The following is a 21,595-nucleotide window of genomic DNA, read 5'->3' on the forward strand; positions in this document are numbered from 1 at the left end:
TGGAGGTGATAGGTCACAGAAAAAGACAGACTCACAACAGTTGGCATTCTTGCAACCAAAGAGCTCATGTTCTTGGAGCAAGTGGGCTAGTGGTCCACCATTAACAGGCAGGCATCTTTTGTATAAGGCCATCGGCTCGCCAGTTTATTGGCTTCCTAGTACTCTACCTTGCCTCCTTATATCACAGGTAATTGTTACAGACTTAGCTTCACCTGTTAATGTGAATCCTCATTCAATATTCCCATATACTCCCTAGTGATGCTCAGATCATATGCATCTTTTGCAGCAGTTTCAAATCTTTCTTACATTTTTGCAAGATCTTAATACCCCAGGAGACAGTCAGGTAGGCAAAGCACACATACTTAGTAGAATACAGTCATATGTCGCTTAACAATGGCAATACTTTCTGAGAAACCATGTTCTGAGAAATGCATTGTTAGGTGATTTCATCATTACCTGAACATCATAGAGTGTACTTACACAAACCTATATGGTAGAGCCTGCTACACACCTAGGCTATATGCTATAGCCTATTGCTTCTAGGCTACAAACCCATATAGTATGTTACTGTACTGAATACTGTAGGTGATTATAACACAATGGTATTTGTGTATCTAAACATAAAAAAGGTACAGTAAAAATAAGCATTACAATCTTATGGGACCACCATCGCATAAGTGTTCCATCATTGACCAAAATGTTGTTCTGCAGTACATGTCTGTATGTTACAGGGCATAGGAGACAACCAAGACAACAATGTTTTAAAAACAATCCCTCCTGCCAAGCAGTTGGTTAAAGGACAGTTGTTACTTTGGTTTTTAACATAAATTAATTTGCTTTCTGCTTTGGCTTCAGTCTTCACACCTCCCCAGCCTTAACCCATCCATTCTTCAGCTGCTGCCATTTCCAGTGATCTTTCTAAAACTTGATCATGTCAGGAACCCAACTCCCCCCAGCTCCCCCTCAGACTCAGAATTCTTCTGTGCGTCTCCATTTCCTTCAGGGCAATTGTCCCACTCTAGCAGGAATTCTAAGGTCTTTCTGAATGGAGCTGGCAGTAGTCTCCCCTTCCCTCCACACACCCTGCGCTGTAATCAGATGGGGCTACTTGTTCCACACATCACACTCCACCTTGCCTCTTTCTGTCACAGTTGGCTCCATCTCTTTGAAATATTGTCACCATCTCTCAGCCCTCTTAACGAACTCCTATCGATCCTTCAAAACCTATCCTGTGTGCTTTCAGCACGTTCTTCCTCTTGGTTGTCACTGTTTACTTCTGTGCTTCCCCAAGAGGACTGCCTCTTTTAGGCACCCAGGCCTTTATTTTCCTTGGGTGACCCCACCATCTGTGACTGTACAGAGAACGTGTTTGAGGGCAGCACTTCATAGGGTGATCTAGATCCTTGGTGCCCAGTTCGGCTTGATCTCCTCCTACAGGAGTAGAAAGGAGCCATTCTTTGAAAGTCAAACAGTTGTGGAAATGACTCCCTGCCAGTTTCTTAGAGAACTTAGTCATGAGTAGCATTTGTGGGTATGAGAAATACTGTTTCTGAGATACTCAAGATGAGTGTCTCAGACAGCTGCATTACAGGGGAATTCTCTGAAGATTTATTAATAAAAAGTAAGGTGGCCCTTTCCCAAATGTAGTCAAGGAGACTTGGAATCAAGATTGTTAACTCTGGTATGTATTATAGTCATAACCCATCAATGCAAATCATCTGAAGTATGTAGGTCTTGCCCTTAGGCTGATGAGGCTCAGACACAAACATGTCTTGGAAAGTAAAGAGGCACAAGAAGCGGTGATATCTCTCTGGCTTCTGGAAGGCTGTGTCTTGGGAAGTAGATGTGGTCATGGGATTCTGTGCTGCCTCAGAAATTTGCATAGCAAGATGTCTAGTTTCATTTTTCCCATACCTTTTAAAAAATGTCACCTTTTTAAAAATAGCTTATACCAAATTATAAACTATTTATCCATCTAAAATCAAGCTCAAAGCATCCCAAGCAAGGAGGTATAATCATTTGGGCAATCTGACTTGGAAAGAGGGTGAACTTCCCTCCCTCCACCGTCAGCAATATCAAATCATACACACTCGTGCACTCACACCCATGCAGACACGCATATAATTGGGCTCAAACACACATTCTCCAGGTAAACAATAGTTATTTGTGTTTTGAACCACCCCTAGAAAGCCTTTTGCTCTTACATTCTCCAAATTCTCTGATTACACACATTTTAATTTTTTAAAATTTTTGCCATATATATCTAGGGCACCCATTTATATGCATTTCCGAAAGAATTTGTGTCTTTGAGAGCACACTGTGTTATCTATGTAATAGAAATAATCTCTGTGGTTTCTAGATGGGTCTTCTTCCTTTCCTTAATAGAACATTAAGGAACATAACGTCTACTATGTTGAATTTCGGGCATATTAAATTAAATATTAGCTGATTAAATGGAATATCTAAAGTGATTCGTAGGATAAATCTTGTTAGAGAATTGTGGTCTTCTACCTTACGTTGCTGCAGTCACTGGCATCCATCCCTGAATTCCATTCCCAATTCCTCTCTTAACTCTGGGCGATCATGGAATTGCTATACACTACTGTTTTATCATACCATTCTTTTAAGTGGGCATCTAAAACTCCATATGTCCAAAATACAACTCTTGATCCCACCAAACACACTTCTACACCCCCACACCCTCATCTGCCAGGTGGCCCAGACTCTATGGCTGCCTTCCTGCTCCTCAAACCTGCATGGCTCATTCCCACCTCCCCACTGTGGCACCGTGTATCCCTCTCTCTGAGATGTTTATCCCCAGACTTTGTGTAGCCAACTGCTGATCATTTAGGACTTGACATAAGGTCTTCCTCTTCACAGAGGCCTTCCCAGTCACTCTTGATTACATTACTCTTTAATTTTCTTTATTGTACTCATCTCTCTTCGATATTTTCTTATATATTTGTTGTTTGTTATTTTCCCATCTAGACTGTAAACTGCACAAGAACAGGACCTTGCTTGCCCCACTCAGAGTAGTATCTGCCTGGCACATAGTTGGCACTCAACATATATTTAAATGAGTGGGTGAATGAATAAAAAATGAAACTGGCTTTAGATGTTTTTATATATGTTTAAAGGGCTCAAATATTATGTAAAATTGAAGACTTCTGACAGTTTAATTCATTTTTAATAAAAGTAAGGTTTTTCTTTCATGTGTAAAGAATACCCTTTAATAATACTTTAGGTTTGCATTATCTGGACTCTCAGCATTTTTTAATGTGTAGGAGTCTTCAGTTCGAGGACTTTCTGAAAGGCTAACTTTAATAACATCAGACCTGCCATTTCCACAGGGCTTAGAATAGATTCCAAAATGCCAGAGAAAATTAAATGCAAAAAAGCTCCAGTTAATTAATGTTTCAGAATAAATTAATGCTTTAGGCCTGACTTTAACTGACAAGTATAGTGAATTTCAAAGTTAAAACTGCCACCCTTTCCCCATGTCTGTATTTTGTGCTGTGTTCAGTCATTCCAGTTTTTATATCCTTGGGGCGGGGGGAAGGAGACATATACACATTGAATTTTAAATTAAAATAAAAAACACAATTGCACTGATTATTCTTAGGGGAATGGGTTTTAGCATTCCTCATAACTCTCTTTAGTTATGCGATAATTGCAAAATTTTCAGAGTTGAGAATGGGTCCTAAATATCTGTACCTGTCCCCAAGATGCTGTAACATACTGAAAAGAAAGGAAGCTAACATTTATGTGTGTAGTGTGTTCCAGGGACTATCTTAGCTTCATATATCTCAGTAAGTCAGTTATAATATTGGTATTTGCATGGGGCAGGGGAGGCACATTTTCATCTTGTCTGATTAATTTCTTATTTATTCTTGGATCTTAGACCATAGAAAAGAGTTGGCAAAAAGTTGTTACACTTCTGACTTTTTCTTCTTCCTTGTCTTCTCTCTGTCACTTTCTGAACCTCAGTTTCCCCAGTTGCAAGATAAATACATCTATCTCGTAAGACTGAAATAATAAGGTGTGTGTGTGTGTTTGTATGCACGTGCGCATGTGCGTGTGTTCCCAATATGGTAGCTAATACCAAAGCATTTTTTAAAACATTAGAATGTTCTTGGAGGAGCCCTGCACCAAGGAGGGCTAAGTAAGTCTCCAAGGTCTCTTTAAACCTTAAGATGCTATGAGCTTATGTTCCATATGCAGAGCAATCATGAATCTTTTTAAATTTAGCACGCTTTGCCTCTAATTTGCCACTCTTTATTAGTTAACACAAATATGTTAGTATGCAGGTCTAATCAATGTGCTAAGCATTAAAGTTGTAGAGATAAAAGATAATACCTACTTACATTCTGCTTTGTTCCACAAAAGAATTTGAGGTAGAGATAAAAGGAACAGTTCATACCTCATCATGAGCATGGTTTTTTGTATAATACTTTAAGTATACCAAGCGTGGACAGTGAAGCTGAATATGTACTGACCTACCGATATGTTCAGCAAATCTTTTGCTTTAAATAAACTTGTATCTTTTTTGTAGTTTCCTACTTTCTTATAAAAGTCATATGGAAAGGACAAGCTTCACCTCGTCTGGAATTCTGTTTGGTTGGGTTTTGGCTTTCAGTTAATCAAGGATTTGCTGGAGTTACGGGGTGTGTGCATGCTTCTTTTTTTGGAATTTTAGTTATGTGATATTTGCAAGTAATTCTTGGGAACAAGAGTTTCAAACCTGAATGTTCACAAGAAATAAAAATATTATAAAAAGCAGATGTTAAACAGTTTTGTTTAAATAAAAAGGAAGATTATCTCTAATATTTATAAATGCTTGAAAGAAAACAACAAATTCCGTAGTAGAATTTTTATCTTGTCTTCCTTTCTTTAGTTCAGTTATGTAAAAAAATTATATGAATCATTTACTTAACAAGTTCAAGTCTACTTTGGATTTGTAGTGTCAGAATTATAAAACCCTGAAAAATGAGCTTATATCTACTAGTTATGCTAATACAAGCACAGTGATAAGCTATTTGCCACAATCATTCCCCCATCCCAAAGTTTATAGGTTGTATGTTTTCTTTCACCTGAATTACTCTAATATAATATGTTAATGTTTCATTTACCTTACCAAAAATAGGTTACCCACTGCATGGAAATTCCCATTCTCCTCTGTTCTTTGTATTGTGTTGCATTAGCCCATCGGTTCTGGTATTTTCTTCCTTTCTTTGGTACCATTTGTAAGAATTATCAACTGAGTTTCATGCATTCTCTGCTGGAAGAAAAAAAGCTTTTTATTTTTCCTATTTGAAATTGTGATGTTGGCAATGAAAATTCCAAAATCTCTCTGCCCATTTCTAGTAAAGCAATTTATGCGTACACGTGACTAGAGTAGAGGAAAGTGAGTTCGAAGTAGAAATTATGAGGAGACATATTACCTGGAGACATCTGTGATAATTCATGCTGTCCAAAAATGGCATGAACCAACTCAGCGAAAGATTCCTTGTTGCTGGGGGTGTCCTGGGTGTCTGGAATTCATTAATAAGATTTGAATAAGGAACCTTTCCATCCACACATCTCTGGATATGGAACAATCCTGTGAATTGGCGTTTAGAAAGAGGGTTCATTTTGACCAAGTGTGTTCAACCTGAGCCCAGTTTTTAATAAAATTGAGATGAAGTAGACACATACAAATAAAACTGTAAAAATTCCTTCCCTTTCTTTCACACGAGGAGAAAGAGGCTCAGAAGTGAAGGGACCCATCCAAAGCCACACAGCTAGTTACTGATCTGGGGAATAAGAACTCAGATCTCATGACTCACCTCTTCTACTTTTATCTCACTATGTCTCCTCTTTTTCCCTGAGTCATTTTCAGAATGTTTTACATGAGTCATAAAACTCAACCAAGGTTAAAATGGGGCCTGCTAAACTCTTATAATACTACACAGATGAATCATGTCAGCATTGCTTGAGAATTTTATTAAGACAGGTTTAATTGGTCCTGCCTGGAAAACTGAAAAACAAAACAAAGTCACTGATTTCTCTGACTGTGCAGATCTCTTGGATGTGTTCTTTAAATTCCTCTGCTTCTGTATCTCATTGCTGAGGACATTTGCAAGAAAACATAATATTTATTGTGTTTGAGTACATCTAGTCTTGCTGCTTTTTCTTTTCCTACATCATAATTGTCTCTTTTCAGACAGAGGTGGACAGTTAAGCAAGTTCTGCACGTACCCAAATAAACTCTGAACAGATTGATTCCCTCTGCACCCCAGTAAGGGTGTGCTTCACTGTGTTCCCTTGTCCCCAGGCCCAGATTCTTCCTAAAGTAAACTGGGCCACTGAACTGTGCCCATTAGTGAGCCAAAAGATTGGCATCTGCTGTACCTAGAGGGAGTTTGTTCTGTAGATGCCAATGGGCTGCCGTGAGGGTTGCTGGTTATTCACTTTCTCTGGTCTTGCTATGTGCATTCTTTGCAGATGCTTCTCCCCATCCCTGACCGTACTTTCCTACCTTCTCCAGGAGCACAGCCTCACCCCCAACATCCCATACCCCTGAGTGCCCAGGCAGGGTTAGGAACCTCTAGGTGTCTAATAAAGGGAGGTAAAAGCCACTAACCCACGTTAGGAAGGTAGCTTTCCCTCCTTTCCTCTGTTTGGCACAAGGCATCGTGGCATTTGGGGCAGGCCCCAGAATAACCTGTGTGCCATGAGGAAGCCCAAATGTCCTCCAGAGATGACCCTACCTCCTCCAGTGCGAGCCTTTGTCAAGATGCTCTGTGTCCAAAGCTGCCTGCAGAGTGAGGTTGCGTTACTCTACCACTTCTATTTGCATCCTCATTGTTCCCCCCAAAAATGAGTGAAGACTGTAGCACCAGATGAAGAATAAACAAGGAAAACAACTTCAGGTTACTAATATTTCCAAATAATATGCATGTCCCCAATAACTGTACAAAACATAAGAAAAAAATCACTATAGAAGTCAGATAGGTTTTAGTTTGTTACTATGTCAGTGGTTTGTTAATCAATGTTTATCAAACTGACTCTAACCTGAAGTTTATTCTAGGCAGGGCTACTGTCCTGGTGGACTTGAGTGTATAATGGAATCATAATTATTGCAGAGTGCTGCATGTTAAAATGACTGGTTGGGGGAAGGTGTTATTTACTTGTATTTTCCCCCACAGTTGTTACATATTAGTGTATCAAGACAAAGAAATAATTATAATTTAGTGAGTAAAGTTGCAAGGGTCCTTGGCAATCATCTCACATACATGTACTTATAGAGAGGCTAGAGCTACTCCATTTGACTTTATGTATGTTACATTGTTAGAAAAAAAGATAAGGTCTTCTTGCTGAATTTTCACAAATATGTCTTCTTCCACTTAAAGATATTATTTGACAGTTGCATTTAATTTTTCTCCTTTATTTTCATGTAGTTATTGTCATACATGTCTCCGGTCTGTTCTCAGGGCTTCAGGTTGCTGTTGCTTTAGAATTGAAACTGAGAATTGTTCAGGACAATGGTTGAAAGCTTTGGTGGGTTTTGAAAACCCAGAAGAAAAATTAATCGGGTATATATTTTCTGATTTACATCTTGTCACTCTGTGTACTCACTAATGAGTACATGTTAACAATTTCTAAGCATGCCATAATTTCTCTGCACTTTATCCTCCAGCTTACTCCTCCCGTCCAGCCCTTCCCAAAAGTAAAGCAAGGAACCACAAACATCTCTCCTGCAGTCATCCATTAGGAAAAAGGGCACTACACCAAAACTGAGTGGATTATTTGTTTTTAAGAGTTTGTTAAACATTTTTTGAAAAAATATTTTCTGAAAAATTTATTTTTGATGATGCTCTTTTTTTATCTCCTTAGATTTCTTAAGTTTCTCATTCTTTTCCTGTTGTTTTACTTGAGATTAATGCCACACTGATGTTTTTCAACACTATAACAGATAAATTGGGCCTGTTTTTTTTTTTTTTTTTTGAGACGGAGTCTCACTCTGTCACCCAGGCTGGAGTGCAGAGGTGCGATTTCAGCTCACCATAACCTCCACCTCCTGGGTTCAAGAAATTCTCCTGCCTCAGCCTCCCAAGTAGCTGGGATTACAGGTACCCACCACCACGGCAGGCTAATTTTTGTATTTTCAGTAGAGACGAGGTTTCACCATGTCGGCCAGGCTGGTCTCAAACTCCTGACCTCGGGTGATCCACTTGCCTCAGACTCCCAAAGTGCTGGGATTATAGGCGTGAGCCACTGCGCCCAGCCTATTTCTTTTATATATATGAAATATTGCAATTTGAGGATGGTAACGGCTCAGCCTTCATGTCGTTAGCTTCATGTTGTAAGTTCTTATCTTGCTGGCTGTGATGGCATTTCATTAATATACAGGATAGTAAAAAAATCACACTTTGTTTGCAGAGGCCATGGCATGTTTACCTTTTACTCGATAGCAAATTCCTTTCTGAGCGAACAGGGAAGCAGGATTTGTCTTTTGATATTTCATCCAGATCTCTGTTTCTGTTAGGAGGATGATGGTGTCATTTCTGTACTTCCTAGAAGGATTATGGCATTTTAATTCAAAAGACTTGTGTTCAGATTCCAACTTGGCCATACACCTGGGTATGTGAGTATAGGGAAGTCACTTACACAGCTTGGCCTCTGTTTTCTCATCTGTGAGTTAAAGACAGAGCTGTCTCTTTTGTAAATGCTTTTGGAATGAAGGAGGATTGGGAAAAATAAGAATATTTTCCATACAAGAATGTGAATATTAAATGCTGCATTATAAAAATTATAAATCAATGTGTGTGTATTAGTTTTCTTTCATATTTTTATTATAACTGGCCACCCTCAAAGGCTGCCTCAAAATAACAAAAGAAACTGAAAGGATTTCTTTGTGCTTCCAATTGTTCTTCTCCCTGTTGTTTGTCTTAAAAGCAGTGGGGCCCCCAGTAGGCAAAGTCTTCTGGGATTTGGCCAAAGGGAACAAAAACCCACTCTAACCTTTCAGATTCTCCTGTTCCTTTGACTCAAGTTGCTTAAGTAAGGTTCTACTTAAACTTCGTGTGTGTGTGTGCATGTGTGTGTTTTGCCTGGGATCAGTAGAACACAGAACAGTTTGAAATTCATATTGTGATGTTTTATTTCAGAAAGTCATAAAAGAGAATCTTTTTTTTTTTTTTTTTTTTTTTTGGAGAGGTATTGGTATTTCTTATGCATCAGGACTAACTGATTTGAGAAAGAATTAAGAGTTCCGGCCGGGCGTAATGATTCATGCCTGTAATCCCAGCACTTTGGGAGGCCGAGGCAGGTGGATCACCTGAAGTCAGGAGTTCAAGACCAGCTTGGCCAACGTGGTGAAACCCCATCTCTACAAAAAAATACAAAAATTAGCCAGGCATGGTGGCGGTGCCTGTAATCCAGTTACTCGGGAGGCTGAAGCAGGGAGAATTGCTTGAACCCAGGAAGTGGAGATTGCAGTGAGCCGAGATCGTGCCTCTGCGTTCCAGCCTGGGTGACAGAGTGAGACTCCTCCCACTGCCCCCCCAAAAAAGAGTTCCCATAGAGTACCATAATTACAAGTTCAGCAGTCAGGGCTCTTTGAAAATCAGGAAGGAAAGAGGTGCATGTCATTTGAAAGAAAGAGGAGTTGCTGTCAAACACACAGGATAGTATTTACACATGTAGCTGGTGAGTTCTTGCTTTCCTCAGCTGGGGTGTGCCCTGTGGTCACATTACAGTAATTCCCTGAATCTGCTCCACACCCTCAATTCTCACTAGCGGTACGTCCTCTCTCTTCCAAGGGTTTTATTCTCCAAATAACTTTGGAGCCTTCACAGGCTTACATGTGCAGCTCGAGCGTACCCTAGGCCTAGCCAGTTTTGGGTCCTGGAGTGTCTGATTTGTAATCAGAGCCACAGTCTGCTGCCATTCCAGCCCTGGTGCCATTGTCCTCTGCCACCTTGCCAGCCTCAAGTCTTTATCCACATTACACACTAGGCTCCAAATCTCTGGTCTTCCTCTTTAACTCCTCGGAAATGTTTTATTTTTGTGAACTTTTGATCTCATAATCAATGTTCCATCCCAGTGGCCGTGCAGTCTCCTTATTTTCACTTGAGTCAGCATTGTGTCAACTAAGTACCAAGCACTTTGCTTGGTTCTAGGGGCAAATATGGAAAAGATGGGCTCCCCATCTAGTTTGCTCAAGTAACATAATCCATACTTACATAGGTCCTTTGTTAGATTCAATTTGCAAGGTACTGTAGTAGTATCTTTAGAAAGTAAAGATGAAGGGTTCAAGGACCGAGAGGAGATGCTTGAGCACACACGTTTGTGTTGGGATGCTTTCGCCTCCTTGTGGGGAGCTGAGGGGAAGTGCTGGACCTGCAGTGGGAAGACCAAGAGGTATAAAGGGGAGATGGTAGAGCATGTGGGTGCGGCACAGGTTAGGGTCAAAGACTGGGTCCGTTGTGCTAATGTTACTTCCTTGCCTGGTAATGACACTGGCCTGGTCATGGGGTCTCTTCCTGGCCAGAATTATCCAAACTCAGGTGTTTAAAGCTTTCAGTCTTTTTGTGTTGATTCTTAGACCTAGCTGGAAATGCATGAAGCACAGAGGCAGTTAGGTTGCTTCAGGGATAGCCCTGCCTCATATTCTAAATATGTTGGGCAAATTCTCATTAAAGTGAAGATAAGTTTTCACTTCTCACAAACAGAAGAGGCTATCTGATCTAGCAAATGAGGGAGTGGGCTTGACACTCTTAAGCTGTCACTCCTGCTAGCAAAGTGAAACATGCTGTTTACAAACATGCCAGGGCAGAGAAAGCTTTCAGCGAGGCACAGCAGAGCCATTGTTTTTTCTCTTTAATTCCAAAACTGTAAGATGTATTTATCTTCTGTGAGTCTTACAAAGAAAGCCAGTAACTTTTTCTTATTATTAATTTCCAAATTGCAGATCTATTTATTTAGTTCTGAACTAGTATTTTGAGAGTCCATATTTTCTGTCCTTGGTTTGTAACCAAAATGTGCAGTGCCAGTGTTGATTCTTATGCAGATTTCACAGTTCCCTTTTGCAGGTTAAAGAAGAGAGAAGGAGAAGGTAAACATGAAAGTAAGGAAGAAATCGTGTTTTATTCGTATTATTTGTACATATACAAGATGAACTTCTATAAGCATAGGTCATACCACTTTTAGAACTTTTAGATTTGTTGTGAAGCTTAGGAAGAGAACCAGCCCCAGTCTTCACTTATGGCTGCGTGAGACACTCCAAAGTGTTCTTGGAAAAGCAAAGCCTCCCACATGCAGAAAGAAGAAAATCCTCATGTCTCGCATTGGAGGTTCCCATGTGACAAAGTGTAGATCCTGTCTCTTCCCAGAGAGTCTCTATCAGAGAAAAGAAGCCCATTTTCTTTTATTTGTTTTAAAGTTCTGGGGTACGTGTGTAGGATATGCAGGTTTATTACACAGGTAAATATGTGCCATGGTGGTTTGCTGCACCTATCAACCCATCACCCAGGTGTTAAGCCCAGCATGCATTAGCTATTTTTCCTGATGCTCTCCCTTCCCCTAACCCCCATGACTGGCCCCAGTGTGTGTTGTTCCCCTCTCTGTATCCATGTGTTCAGCTCCCACTTACAAGGGAGAGCATTTGGTGTTTGGTTTTCTGTTCCTGCTTTAGGTTGCTGAGAATAATGGAAGAAGCCCATTTTCTAAGTGAAAAAGTTATGCATACACAAACGTACATGTACAAATGGTACACTCTGCAGGACGGTGCTAGTAACCAGCATAAGGTCTCACTGCATCACCAGCTACATTCCTCCTGCTCTCTGCTTCCTTGTCTCAGAAGCAATCTGGGGCTGAGGGGTGGGATATTGGGAGTGAGGGTCTTCTTACAAACACTTTCTCTTCTCCCCATCGTCCACTCAACATCTGTCATCCCCCACCCTCACCATGCCGGTGTTTGTTCTATATGAATGTTCACTGTGTTAGACACACAGGCAGAAATGGCCATCAGAAAGATGATACTTCCTGGCCCCCTCTTCCCCATATCAACTTCTAAAGACTCTTCTCTTTCCTAAGGTCTAGAAAGACCTAAGGGTGACTTCTTTTTTCAGGATCTAATGTATGAAGGTGCCATTGATAGAGAAAGGATGGAAAGGAGAGCTGAACCTGAGGTATAGATATCTTTTTAGCTTTAGAGGACTCAACAGCTAGACCATATACTAAGTACATGTAAATATGCTTCATGTATAGCAACCAAGCTTTGCCAAGAATAGGTAGTTAGGTAATTGATGAGATGCCTGGGAACTCTGGTTACTTTTAATGACAACTGTGCCTTTGTTGGTATGAATAATAACCCAAGGATGAAAATGATGAATGTATTTATCTGAATATATCATAAGAAGGTTTATCTTTATCATGGGGGCAGTTAGGTAGAGCTTGACAACCTTCTTAGTAAATGTTTATGAAATACTTTTGGGCAAGACCAAAATAGAAATCAAAACTTTCATTTTTCTCTCTCCCTAAACCAAAAGAGAGACATTATTTAAAGTTTCAGTTTTAAACCAACACAAAGATAAATAAAAACTATTTTAAAGTCAGGATGGTAACTGACGACCTGTACTTCACATTGTAAATAGTACAAAGTTTCATAGTAACTCATGTACTTTTTTTTAGTGGTACAAGTCTCAATCTGACAAATAGATAAAGCAAAATTTACAAGATCTTTGCAACTGTCTTCCAAAAGGAATGAAGCCAGGCCTTGAAAGGACGAACAGCCCTTACTTATGCAGAGTTATCCATAACAAGTCACACTTACCGTGGAGGTTTACCTGGTCAAGGCATCGTTGCTTTTCTCAAGAAGGTAGTGCTGTATCCTGTGTGGTTTCATAAAGCACTATAATTGGAATAGCCAGACCAAAATTTTCCAAGTCTCCTCTTTTGGCAGTAAACCTGGGCTGCAGAAACATTTTAGCTGTACAAGACATTTAAAACTGTTTATCTCTTACTCCTGTCCGCATTGATTTGTTTGTATTCCATGCCTGCCTTCCACAAGCCTATAAAACTTCCCTAAACTACAGTCAGAACTGAGGCTGTGTTCTGTATCTGTATATTTAAACTGAACACTCCTTTTCAATTCTTTTTTTTTTTTTTTTTGAGACAGAGTCTTTCTCTGTCCCCCAGGCTGGAGTGCAGTGGCGCGATCTCGGCTCACTACAACCTCCACCTCCTGGGTTCATGCCATTCTCCTGCCTCAGCCTCCCGAGTAGCTGGGACTACAGGCGCCCACCAACACACCCGGCTAATTTTTTGTATTTTTTGTAGAGACAGGGTTTCACCGTGTTAGCCAGGATGGTCTCAATCTCCTGACCTCGTGATCCGCCTGCCTCGGCCTCCCAAAGTGCTGGGATTACAGGCTTGAGCCACTGCACCTGGCCTCCTTTTCAATTCTTTAGAAATATTCGCCACCCTTCGCCAGCCCCTACAGGGCTCTTGCTCCTTCTTGTTTGCTCAGGTCTGCACCTAGAGGGGCACTGCCTGCAGAGTCCTTGTCTTTATTTTCTGAATCTCATCAGCTCACCTGCTTTGACACTCTGATATAATGATGCCAAGCTGTATTATTAACTCTTGCTATTTTTCAGATTTCGAAAGTAAGGATGCTTTAACCCAGGTATACCTGAGGCCAGTGCTCCATTCACCTCAACCCCTTGACTTTCAAGAAATGTGTAGCACTTTACTGAGTCTGAACTTACCACTGATTCCTATGATTTGTTTTCCACCTAGTGATGCGCTGTAGCCAGCACCTGAGTACTGACTGTATAGTTCTTCACCTTGTCAGCAGACTTGGCTCTGATCATTGCAAAGGTGCCATTGCTTTCTTTTTCAAGCTTTTAAATAATTAGCTTATATGCTGTAAGAAAAGATCTAAACATTAGGTTAAAAAATTTAATATCTCAGTTGCCTCAATATTTAAAATGGTTCCCATTTTATAGAAAACATTATTTCTTAAGAATTCTATAGATTTTCCCATGTAGCCTTTCATTCTCTACATAGGTATTATGAAGTTCTGTAGCCATTTTTTTCTGTGATACATCTGTTTAGGATAAAGAAAGCAGTTGCCTTTGTATTAACTTCCCATGTTCTGTTCTGTTGCATGTGCTTGATAGTGGATTATTCGAGAGGGGATTTTTAGAGGACGTTCTTTTCATCTGTTAGCAATTCCTTACAACAGACAAAGTGTGATGTGTCAGATATCTTGATTCCATTGTTTCATCCTCATTCTTTCTCCTTCATTCTTAAGATATTTCATAAGCTTCTGCCTAAGTTTTCTGACTAAAATTTTGCGGTATTATTTAGTGGTCCAGCATAAAAGTGAATTGTTGGTTTTGTAGGAAGTAAATTTGACTTGGCAGAACATCACAAGAATGAGTCCTGTGCTGGGAATCCTATTCCTCCCCGGGGCCATCCTCTAAGAAGCATTCGGCGCAGTCCCTTGAATCACTGCAGCCCTTAGAAGTGAAAAACTTCAAGGAACATGTCAGGAATGTGGATATTAACAAAAGATGTCTGCGTGATTTTGCTTTAAGTTAGGTATATTATGTTAAATCATCTGCAAAATAATTTTTTCTCCTAGGATGAAGCAATAAATTTGAGAAACTCATGAGTTTCCATGTACCATGACAACCATCTAAAAGTGAAATTATTATTTTTAAATTATAACTTTAATGAGTAAAGTTTTTACTGTATAATATCAAGTTTTCTCTCCACCACAGGGAGAACTCCATAACGGCAAGGATTTTTGTCTTTATTCTTAATTCACTTTTGCATCCCCATCATCCTGAAGAATGGCTGGCATTTAATAGACACTTAGTACATATTGGTTGAATGAATAGTTGCCTAATGTTATTCACCAATGCTTAATAGAGTTGTTAAGGCAAAGGAGACATTCCAAATGAGATGCCAAATCCTATCCTTATTAATGACAATTGACTCTTGCATCTTTATTTGTACATATTAATGAGAGGATGCATTGTTGTTACATTCCTGGGGTGGATGGTTTTGTTTTGTGTCTAAAAGTGGGAATGGAGCAGAATGGAAAGGTGGTGGAGAAGAATGTTGCAACATCTCTACATATTGCCTTCAGCAGATTCAATGGATACAAGAAGTTTGATTTAGTATTTAGTGCTACGTGACCCTTAAGAATACAGCCATAGTGTGGTTTGCCTTTTTGGAAATAGCAACAGCATGGTTAAGTTAAATCTGCAGGTAATACTCAAGTGAACTCCTTGGTCTTTGATATTGTTCAGAATCCTCCCCCTTAAACTCTGGTTTTAATGAAGAGTTATTCAAGCCTACCTGAACTCTTGGAAATGGCAACAAGCAATGAAATACCCAGAGGTCAAGAAAGGGAGGGTAACGACTGCTTGGGTGTTTCAGATTTGGCTGAAGACTATTGCTTTGCAGAAGATAGGTTGCTTGTTTCATATTGAACTTGGGCTTGTTTTGATTAAGTCATTTCCAGAGCCTTGCAGAGCAGTTCCTGAGACCAAACTTTCAAATAAACCAATTAGAAAATACAGAGAATAAACAAACTTCCATTATAATGTCCTCATGATCATCTGGGTTTTAGAATGTAATAGGCTCTATTCAGAAATGGGTCCCTTCACAACTCTGATTAATTCAAAAGTTCTGTTTTGCTGTTCAGTGAAGCTGATAGCCCTGTTTCCCCACTGCATACCCTGTGCATCAGGGAAAGAAACAGGCATCGGGGCTGAATCCCAGCCTTCCACAGCTACTTGTTGATGATACATTGCTGCACATTTAATTCCTTAGCTATAAAATGGAAAATATAGTGTCTGTTTTGCAGGGTAATTGTGAGGATTAACTGAGATAATATAAGTACCCAGCCTGGCCTGGACTAGGTGACAAAGATAGCTTTGTTTCCATCCCCATTAGTTATTTAATGTTTATGTTGCAGCCAGCAGATTGGAGTTCTGAGATGAGAGTGCTCTCCCCATTTTCCCGACCCACGTTCCCCTTTCTCTGCTCTTCAGAAGCCTTGGCATGGAGTCTAAGGAAGTGTTTCCCAGATTTTTGCATTTCATGGGGCAGTAAAATTTTACCAAAAAACTTTATCAGTATGCCAATGGTAACTCTTTATTTTGCCAATGAAAGACATTTTAAAATATCACCTACTGTCCCACATTATTTCACAAAAGAAAGGTTATTTTAATAACCAAACAAGAACATAACCCACAAATAAAGGACTGTCCTTATCAATGTTTCATCCCTTGTGAGAGAGCAGAAACAGGCCAGGGCCACCATTAGGAACCACTTTTTCCTACTCTCCAGGCACAAATAAAGATTTTCTTCTTCACCATGGAAGCAACAACCCTTATCCCCAAGTGAGCCACTTTTGGGGCAGCCCCTGAGACCGGCATGGGGCTGGGGTCAGTACGTCTGTTCATTCAGGCTGTTTCTCCAGGGACGGGAGAAGGGGCCTCACCCCTCCTGACAAGCCAGCTCAGCTGTTACCATTTAGGGGCCTGAATCTGTGGTGAGCCCAGAGCTTGGAGACTTTCACCAGCCCTAAATGCCCATAAATTAAAGAGTCTGTTTTTAAACACGGGTAATGGAAAAAGACACACTGGCGAATAGGAGGGAAGGTGTGAAGCCCACTTGGGGCAGCAAATCAAATAAGTTTCTGACCTGATGCAGTGGAAAACCGAGGTAAGGGGTGCAGTAAGTTTTGTGGCATAAGCCATTCTGCGGACATCTCCTGACCACTCACCAGTAAGGAGGTGCTGGCTCCCCTCTCCAGTGCCGGTGGCTTCAGGAATACTTAACTAGGTCCTATTCAGTTGAGAGAACATTTAGTAAATGACTACTGGGTATAGAGTTCTGTGTTAGGGGCAAGAAATTGGGTCTATTTTTATAAACATGAAAAAATAGCCTTTGCATGGTACCTTAGATAGTTACACAAATGATACCTGCACCATTGGTTAGATTCCCCTACACCAAGGAATTCTTATGAGTAGCACATTCTAGGGGGAAATGCATTTTCAACATTCATTTTGTACATATGTTAGAGGCATTGCAGTCACCCAGAGGAACCTGAGCCTTGAGGGGGAAAGCAGCTGGAACAGGTTCAAAATCAGGGCTATTACTGGGCCACAAGTGCCAGGGACTGTCAGTTTGGTGCACAAAAGGCTCAGAGCTCTTGTGTCTGCACTACATTTTCTTATTCTTTTAGTCCTCTTTTGAGAAGGATATTGTAGTAATAGTAAGAAAAACAGACTTCCTCCACTGCAGCCTACCCTGCTCCAAGGTTTAGGGTAGATGGTTTGGGCTAACTTTGGGCTTTAGAGGAGAATACTTTTGTAGCTTTTATTCCTGTGGAGCATTTTTCCTTAGATTCATCTTTAGAAGTCACTTGTTGCTATTAGCAACAGGATGAGGGTGTGAGCCTGGGCAACCAGACCCAGTGGGGCCTCTAGACTTCCTGTAACCTAGGCCTTAAGCTAGAAAGTAAAGGGGCTTCTTATGACCAGGGTGACCGTAAGTGTTGGTTTGCCATGGCCAGACCTGGATTACACATTTGTCCTGTTGTCATTATTAATAACACTTCCTTTCACTGTGTCCCAGTGGTTTGGACAATGAATTATATGATCCTCTACTTATAATTAATTGACATATAACCTACCCTGATCTATCAGCACCTTGGCAAAGTTTGGTGCCAAGGCTCGGAATAATAACAGTGTGCATTTGGCTAGAGTAATACCAGCTCCGCCCTAGCTCTCATGAACCTGTATTCACTATGGAAAGCTGGTCTAGAATTTAGGGTTTCAGAAACCTGGCCAAAAATCTTCCCATCTCACATCAGTCCAACATCTGCTGCTGCAAGGGTCATATTGACAAGACTAAATACACCACCAAACCATAAATGAAGGTTTAAGAGTTGAGGATATAATTTCAAAGTCAGATTTTAAACCCCTGATTGGTTTCTTGACCAATCTTCTGTAGCAAACACGTTAACTGCCAACTTGGGAAAGATAGTATGTTTTTAAATGACCTATTTTACTTCTGAAGAATTAAATAATATAGTAGAATGAGGCTGGCCTTGGAGTTAGAACTGGGTTTGAAGCCTGCTTCTGCTCTTATTTAGCCATGTGGACCAAAGCAAGTCAATTTACCTTTTCCCGTGTTTTCAGGGTTTGTGAGGACAAGCACGTCTTTTTCTCATGGTGGTGGTTGTATGGATTTAGATACGATGTTGCTGTATGGAGAACCTATTACCTACACTGAAAATTTTAGTTTAATTTCTCTTTCTTACTCATAGCTTTGAGGAAAGTAGAATAAAGGGTTGACTGGATTGTTGTTAAGTATGAGGACAAATGTTCTTTATCATTGGTAAGTGGCATTTCTCCAGCAGGGAGGTGACAAAGTAGCTAAACCCCAAGAGGGGAAGAGTGTGACTAAGCCCAGAAACAGCCCTGGACACCCACGGTACCATGTGGACATTGTTGGTGGGTCACCAGGTTAGGATTGGTGATTATAGAAAGGTGTTAGGAACAGAACCATTGTCCTGAGTTTGTCAGACCCAGAGAAGAGCTGGGGCTGTAGCTATGGTCACTGTTTCCCTGTGGTCAGGGCTTTCTCTTCCTGCAAGAAGCTTGGCTGTCTTTCAAAGAGGGAACCTCAGTCTATGATTCTGCTGGTCATGGTGCTTTAGAAAATAGTTGGTCTATGGAATCCTTGCCAAGCACTACAGAGAGCACCCAGTGTCCCAATATGCTTGTTGCCCCTGGTAGATTATTAACTCCTTGAAGGAAAAGGTTCTGTCTACGTTTCATGATCTCTCAAGTTGTAGGCTCAGGGCAGGGCATGGCATGTCAGATGACAGAAAGTGAGCCCTTTAATCACTCTGGGAAGCTTAATAAAGATTTTATCATCACTTCCTAACTTCCAAAGCATTCTCTACACTGTATCATTGGTATTTTGCCAGAGATGCAAAATTCATCATGTCCCTCTTCCATTCAGGGTCCTTTGGCTACTTATTGTTTATCACCAACTAGTGTTCTCATACCTGTTTCCTCATCTTCAAAATGATGATAATTATGGGAAGATTGTTTTGAGGTCTAAATGAGTATGTGTGTATACACACATGCCCACACCTGGCTATGTATGTGCATACCTGTAGCTCACCAAAATCCTGCCTTCTTCACCCTCGGACCTAGCCATTCTGAATATCTTTTTTCCACTATTTCACCATGGTTTTTTCTCTCCCTTATAACTTTTAACATTCTGTTCTCTCTTCTTAGACATCTCTCTCTCTCTCTCTTTTTTTCTTTTTGTGACAGAGTCTTGCTCTATCACCCAAACTGGAATGTGGTGGCATGATTACATCTCACTGCAGCCTCAACCTCCTGGGCTTAAGCAGTCCTTCCGCCTCAGCCTCCTGAGTAGCTGGGACTACAGGTGGTGCCACCTTATTCATTTTTATTTTATTTTATTTTTAAGGGTTTTTGGCTGTAAGTTTATTCAATGCAAAAGAATCCTCTCCAATTTTTCTGAGGTGGCTGACCACGTCCACGACTAAATCCACCTCTAAACTGGAATTCGGTTGCTGACCCAGCCCCAGCCTCAGCTTTCTTGTCGGCACCAGGTAGCACAGCACTAAGTCTGTAGGTATCTCTGTCAGCTTCCCCTCTTGTGAGTCTCGCAGGTCGCTCACCCTCCAGACTTTTAGGCCGAGGCTTGCCAGTCTCTGGATGGCTACGGCGTAGGGTGGCAGGCACAATCTCCGGGGACAGATGAAGGTAATCACGGAGATACTGGATACCCTCATTGGTAAGGTACCAGTAGAAACGTCTCCAGGCAAACTGTTCCTTCACGTAGCCTGGGGACTTGAGAGACTGCATGGCCTTCATGATGTGAAGGTTGGGCACATTCTTGTCTGCCAGCTCCGGGTGCTTAGGCATGTGGACATCCTTCTTGGCCGCCATGACTCCCTCCTTAAAAAGGAGTTCATAAATGGCAATCCGGTTCTTCTTAGGTATCAACATCTCTGTGGCTGCAGGGTCCGGGGCCGGGGCTGGAAAGCCCTTATTCATTTTTAAATTTTTTATTTAAATTTTTTTTTAGAGATGGGGTCTTGCTATGCTGCCCAGGCTGGTCTTAAAGTCCTGACCTCAAGCAGTCCTCCCACCTTGGCCTCCCAAAGTGCTAGCATGTCAGGCATGAGCCACTGTGCCCAGCCCTAGATATTTCTTTTACTGCCACTCCTGACTTTCTGCTCTTCTTCCTTAAACTTAAATGTTATCCATTCTAAGAAGCCTTTCCTAATTTTCCAAGCATAGGTTAATATAGTGTTTTTTCTAGGTGCTCATTTCTTAATGAAGCATTTATATCTATAGCATCTATGATTCCTTAAGGTAACTTAATTTACCAAGCATTTATTACATTGGGTTGTCCTTGTCTGTTTACCTCTCAGCCTTTCTCTTACTAAAACTGTCAACTCCATGAGGGCAGGAACCTGTCCATATGGTTCACTTTACCTTAGCGCCTAGCCCAGTGCTGGACTCATTAACATTCAAAAATATTTCACAGTATTTCCTAAATGGATGAGTGGATGAATACAGGTTAAGCAGGAAGGTCTGTCCCAGGAATTAAGCTTGGTTGATAAGTGGTTCCAAGTTTCAATATCATGTGTGGAGTAGATTCTTGCTAATTCTTGTATTATGTGTTATTTAGACACCAGGAATCTGGAATTTCAGAATTCACTTCTAATTCTTCAGATAACCTTTTTTATTTTCTCTTAAAACCTTAGTTTTCCACATGAATGCAAACATAATTGGAAAATTGTTTTGAATTACTTACATCCTCGTTTATGACATTTGAAAAACAGCTTTTGTGGGAGGTCAGCTTTGTCCCTAAGAGCAAAGGCTTAGCAAGGGAAATGACTTCAGTGAATCTGTCCTTCTGTATATTGGAGAAAGGGAGGTAAATTAGTCATTATCAATTCAAAATTTTCTATAGAACTACAATGCTTCACGCTGGACTCATTTCTGTCTTCCTTTATGAAGTCCTTGCAAGGCCATTCTAGGCCATGGTAATTTCATCTAGGTGTGAACCTCACAGACGTTGTTTGTACTACCTCTGTCTTAAGTCATTCTTGTATACCATCATTATTGTATATCATTATTTGTTTTTCCTATGTGTTTGTCTTGTACCCTCATGAAGCACCGACCTCTAGAAAATAAAGACTTCACATCTCTTTCAATACTGCCTGACATCCAGCACAGCTTTATGTAATTTGGTAATTTTTTACAAAGTGAAATATGGTGGCATGTGCCTGTAATCCCAGCTACTCCGGAGGCTGAGGCACAAGAATCACTTGAACCTGGGCGGCGGAGGTTGCAGTGAGCGAAGATCATGCCGTTGCACTCCAGCCTGGACGACAGAGACTCCGTCTCAAAACAAACAACAACAAAAACAACAACAAAGTGAAATATTAAATAAAATCTTCAGATATAATAAGTGAAAAGATAAGACTGACTCCATTTTAAAAATATATATGCAAAGAAGACTAAGAGGA

The 21,595-nt window shown here is 40.6% G+C and overlaps 2 protein-coding genes across 2 annotated transcripts in view; one reads left to right on the plus strand and one right to left on the minus strand.

Annotated features, from left to right (window-relative positions):
• Positions 1-21,595, plus strand: part of JAZF1 (JAZF zinc finger 1) — a 350,559-nt gene that overhangs the window by 137,409 nt on the left and 191,555 nt on the right. The window lies entirely within an intron of this gene.
• On the minus strand, positions 19,536-20,094 carry LOC116812789 (small ribosomal subunit protein eS10-like). Its single transcript, XM_032758638.2, has one exon. The coding sequence runs from the start codon at positions 20,061-20,063 to the stop codon at positions 19,536-19,538; it is 528 nt and encodes a 175-aa protein (XP_032614529.1). The 5' UTR covers positions 20,064-20,094.

The sequence above is a fragment of the Hylobates moloch genome, unplaced genomic scaffold (assembly GCF_009828535.3).
Source record: "Hylobates moloch isolate HMO894 unplaced genomic scaffold, HMol_V3 SCAFFOLD_1, whole genome shotgun sequence".
NCBI lineage: Eukaryota > Metazoa > Chordata > Mammalia > Primates > Hylobatidae > Hylobates > Hylobates moloch.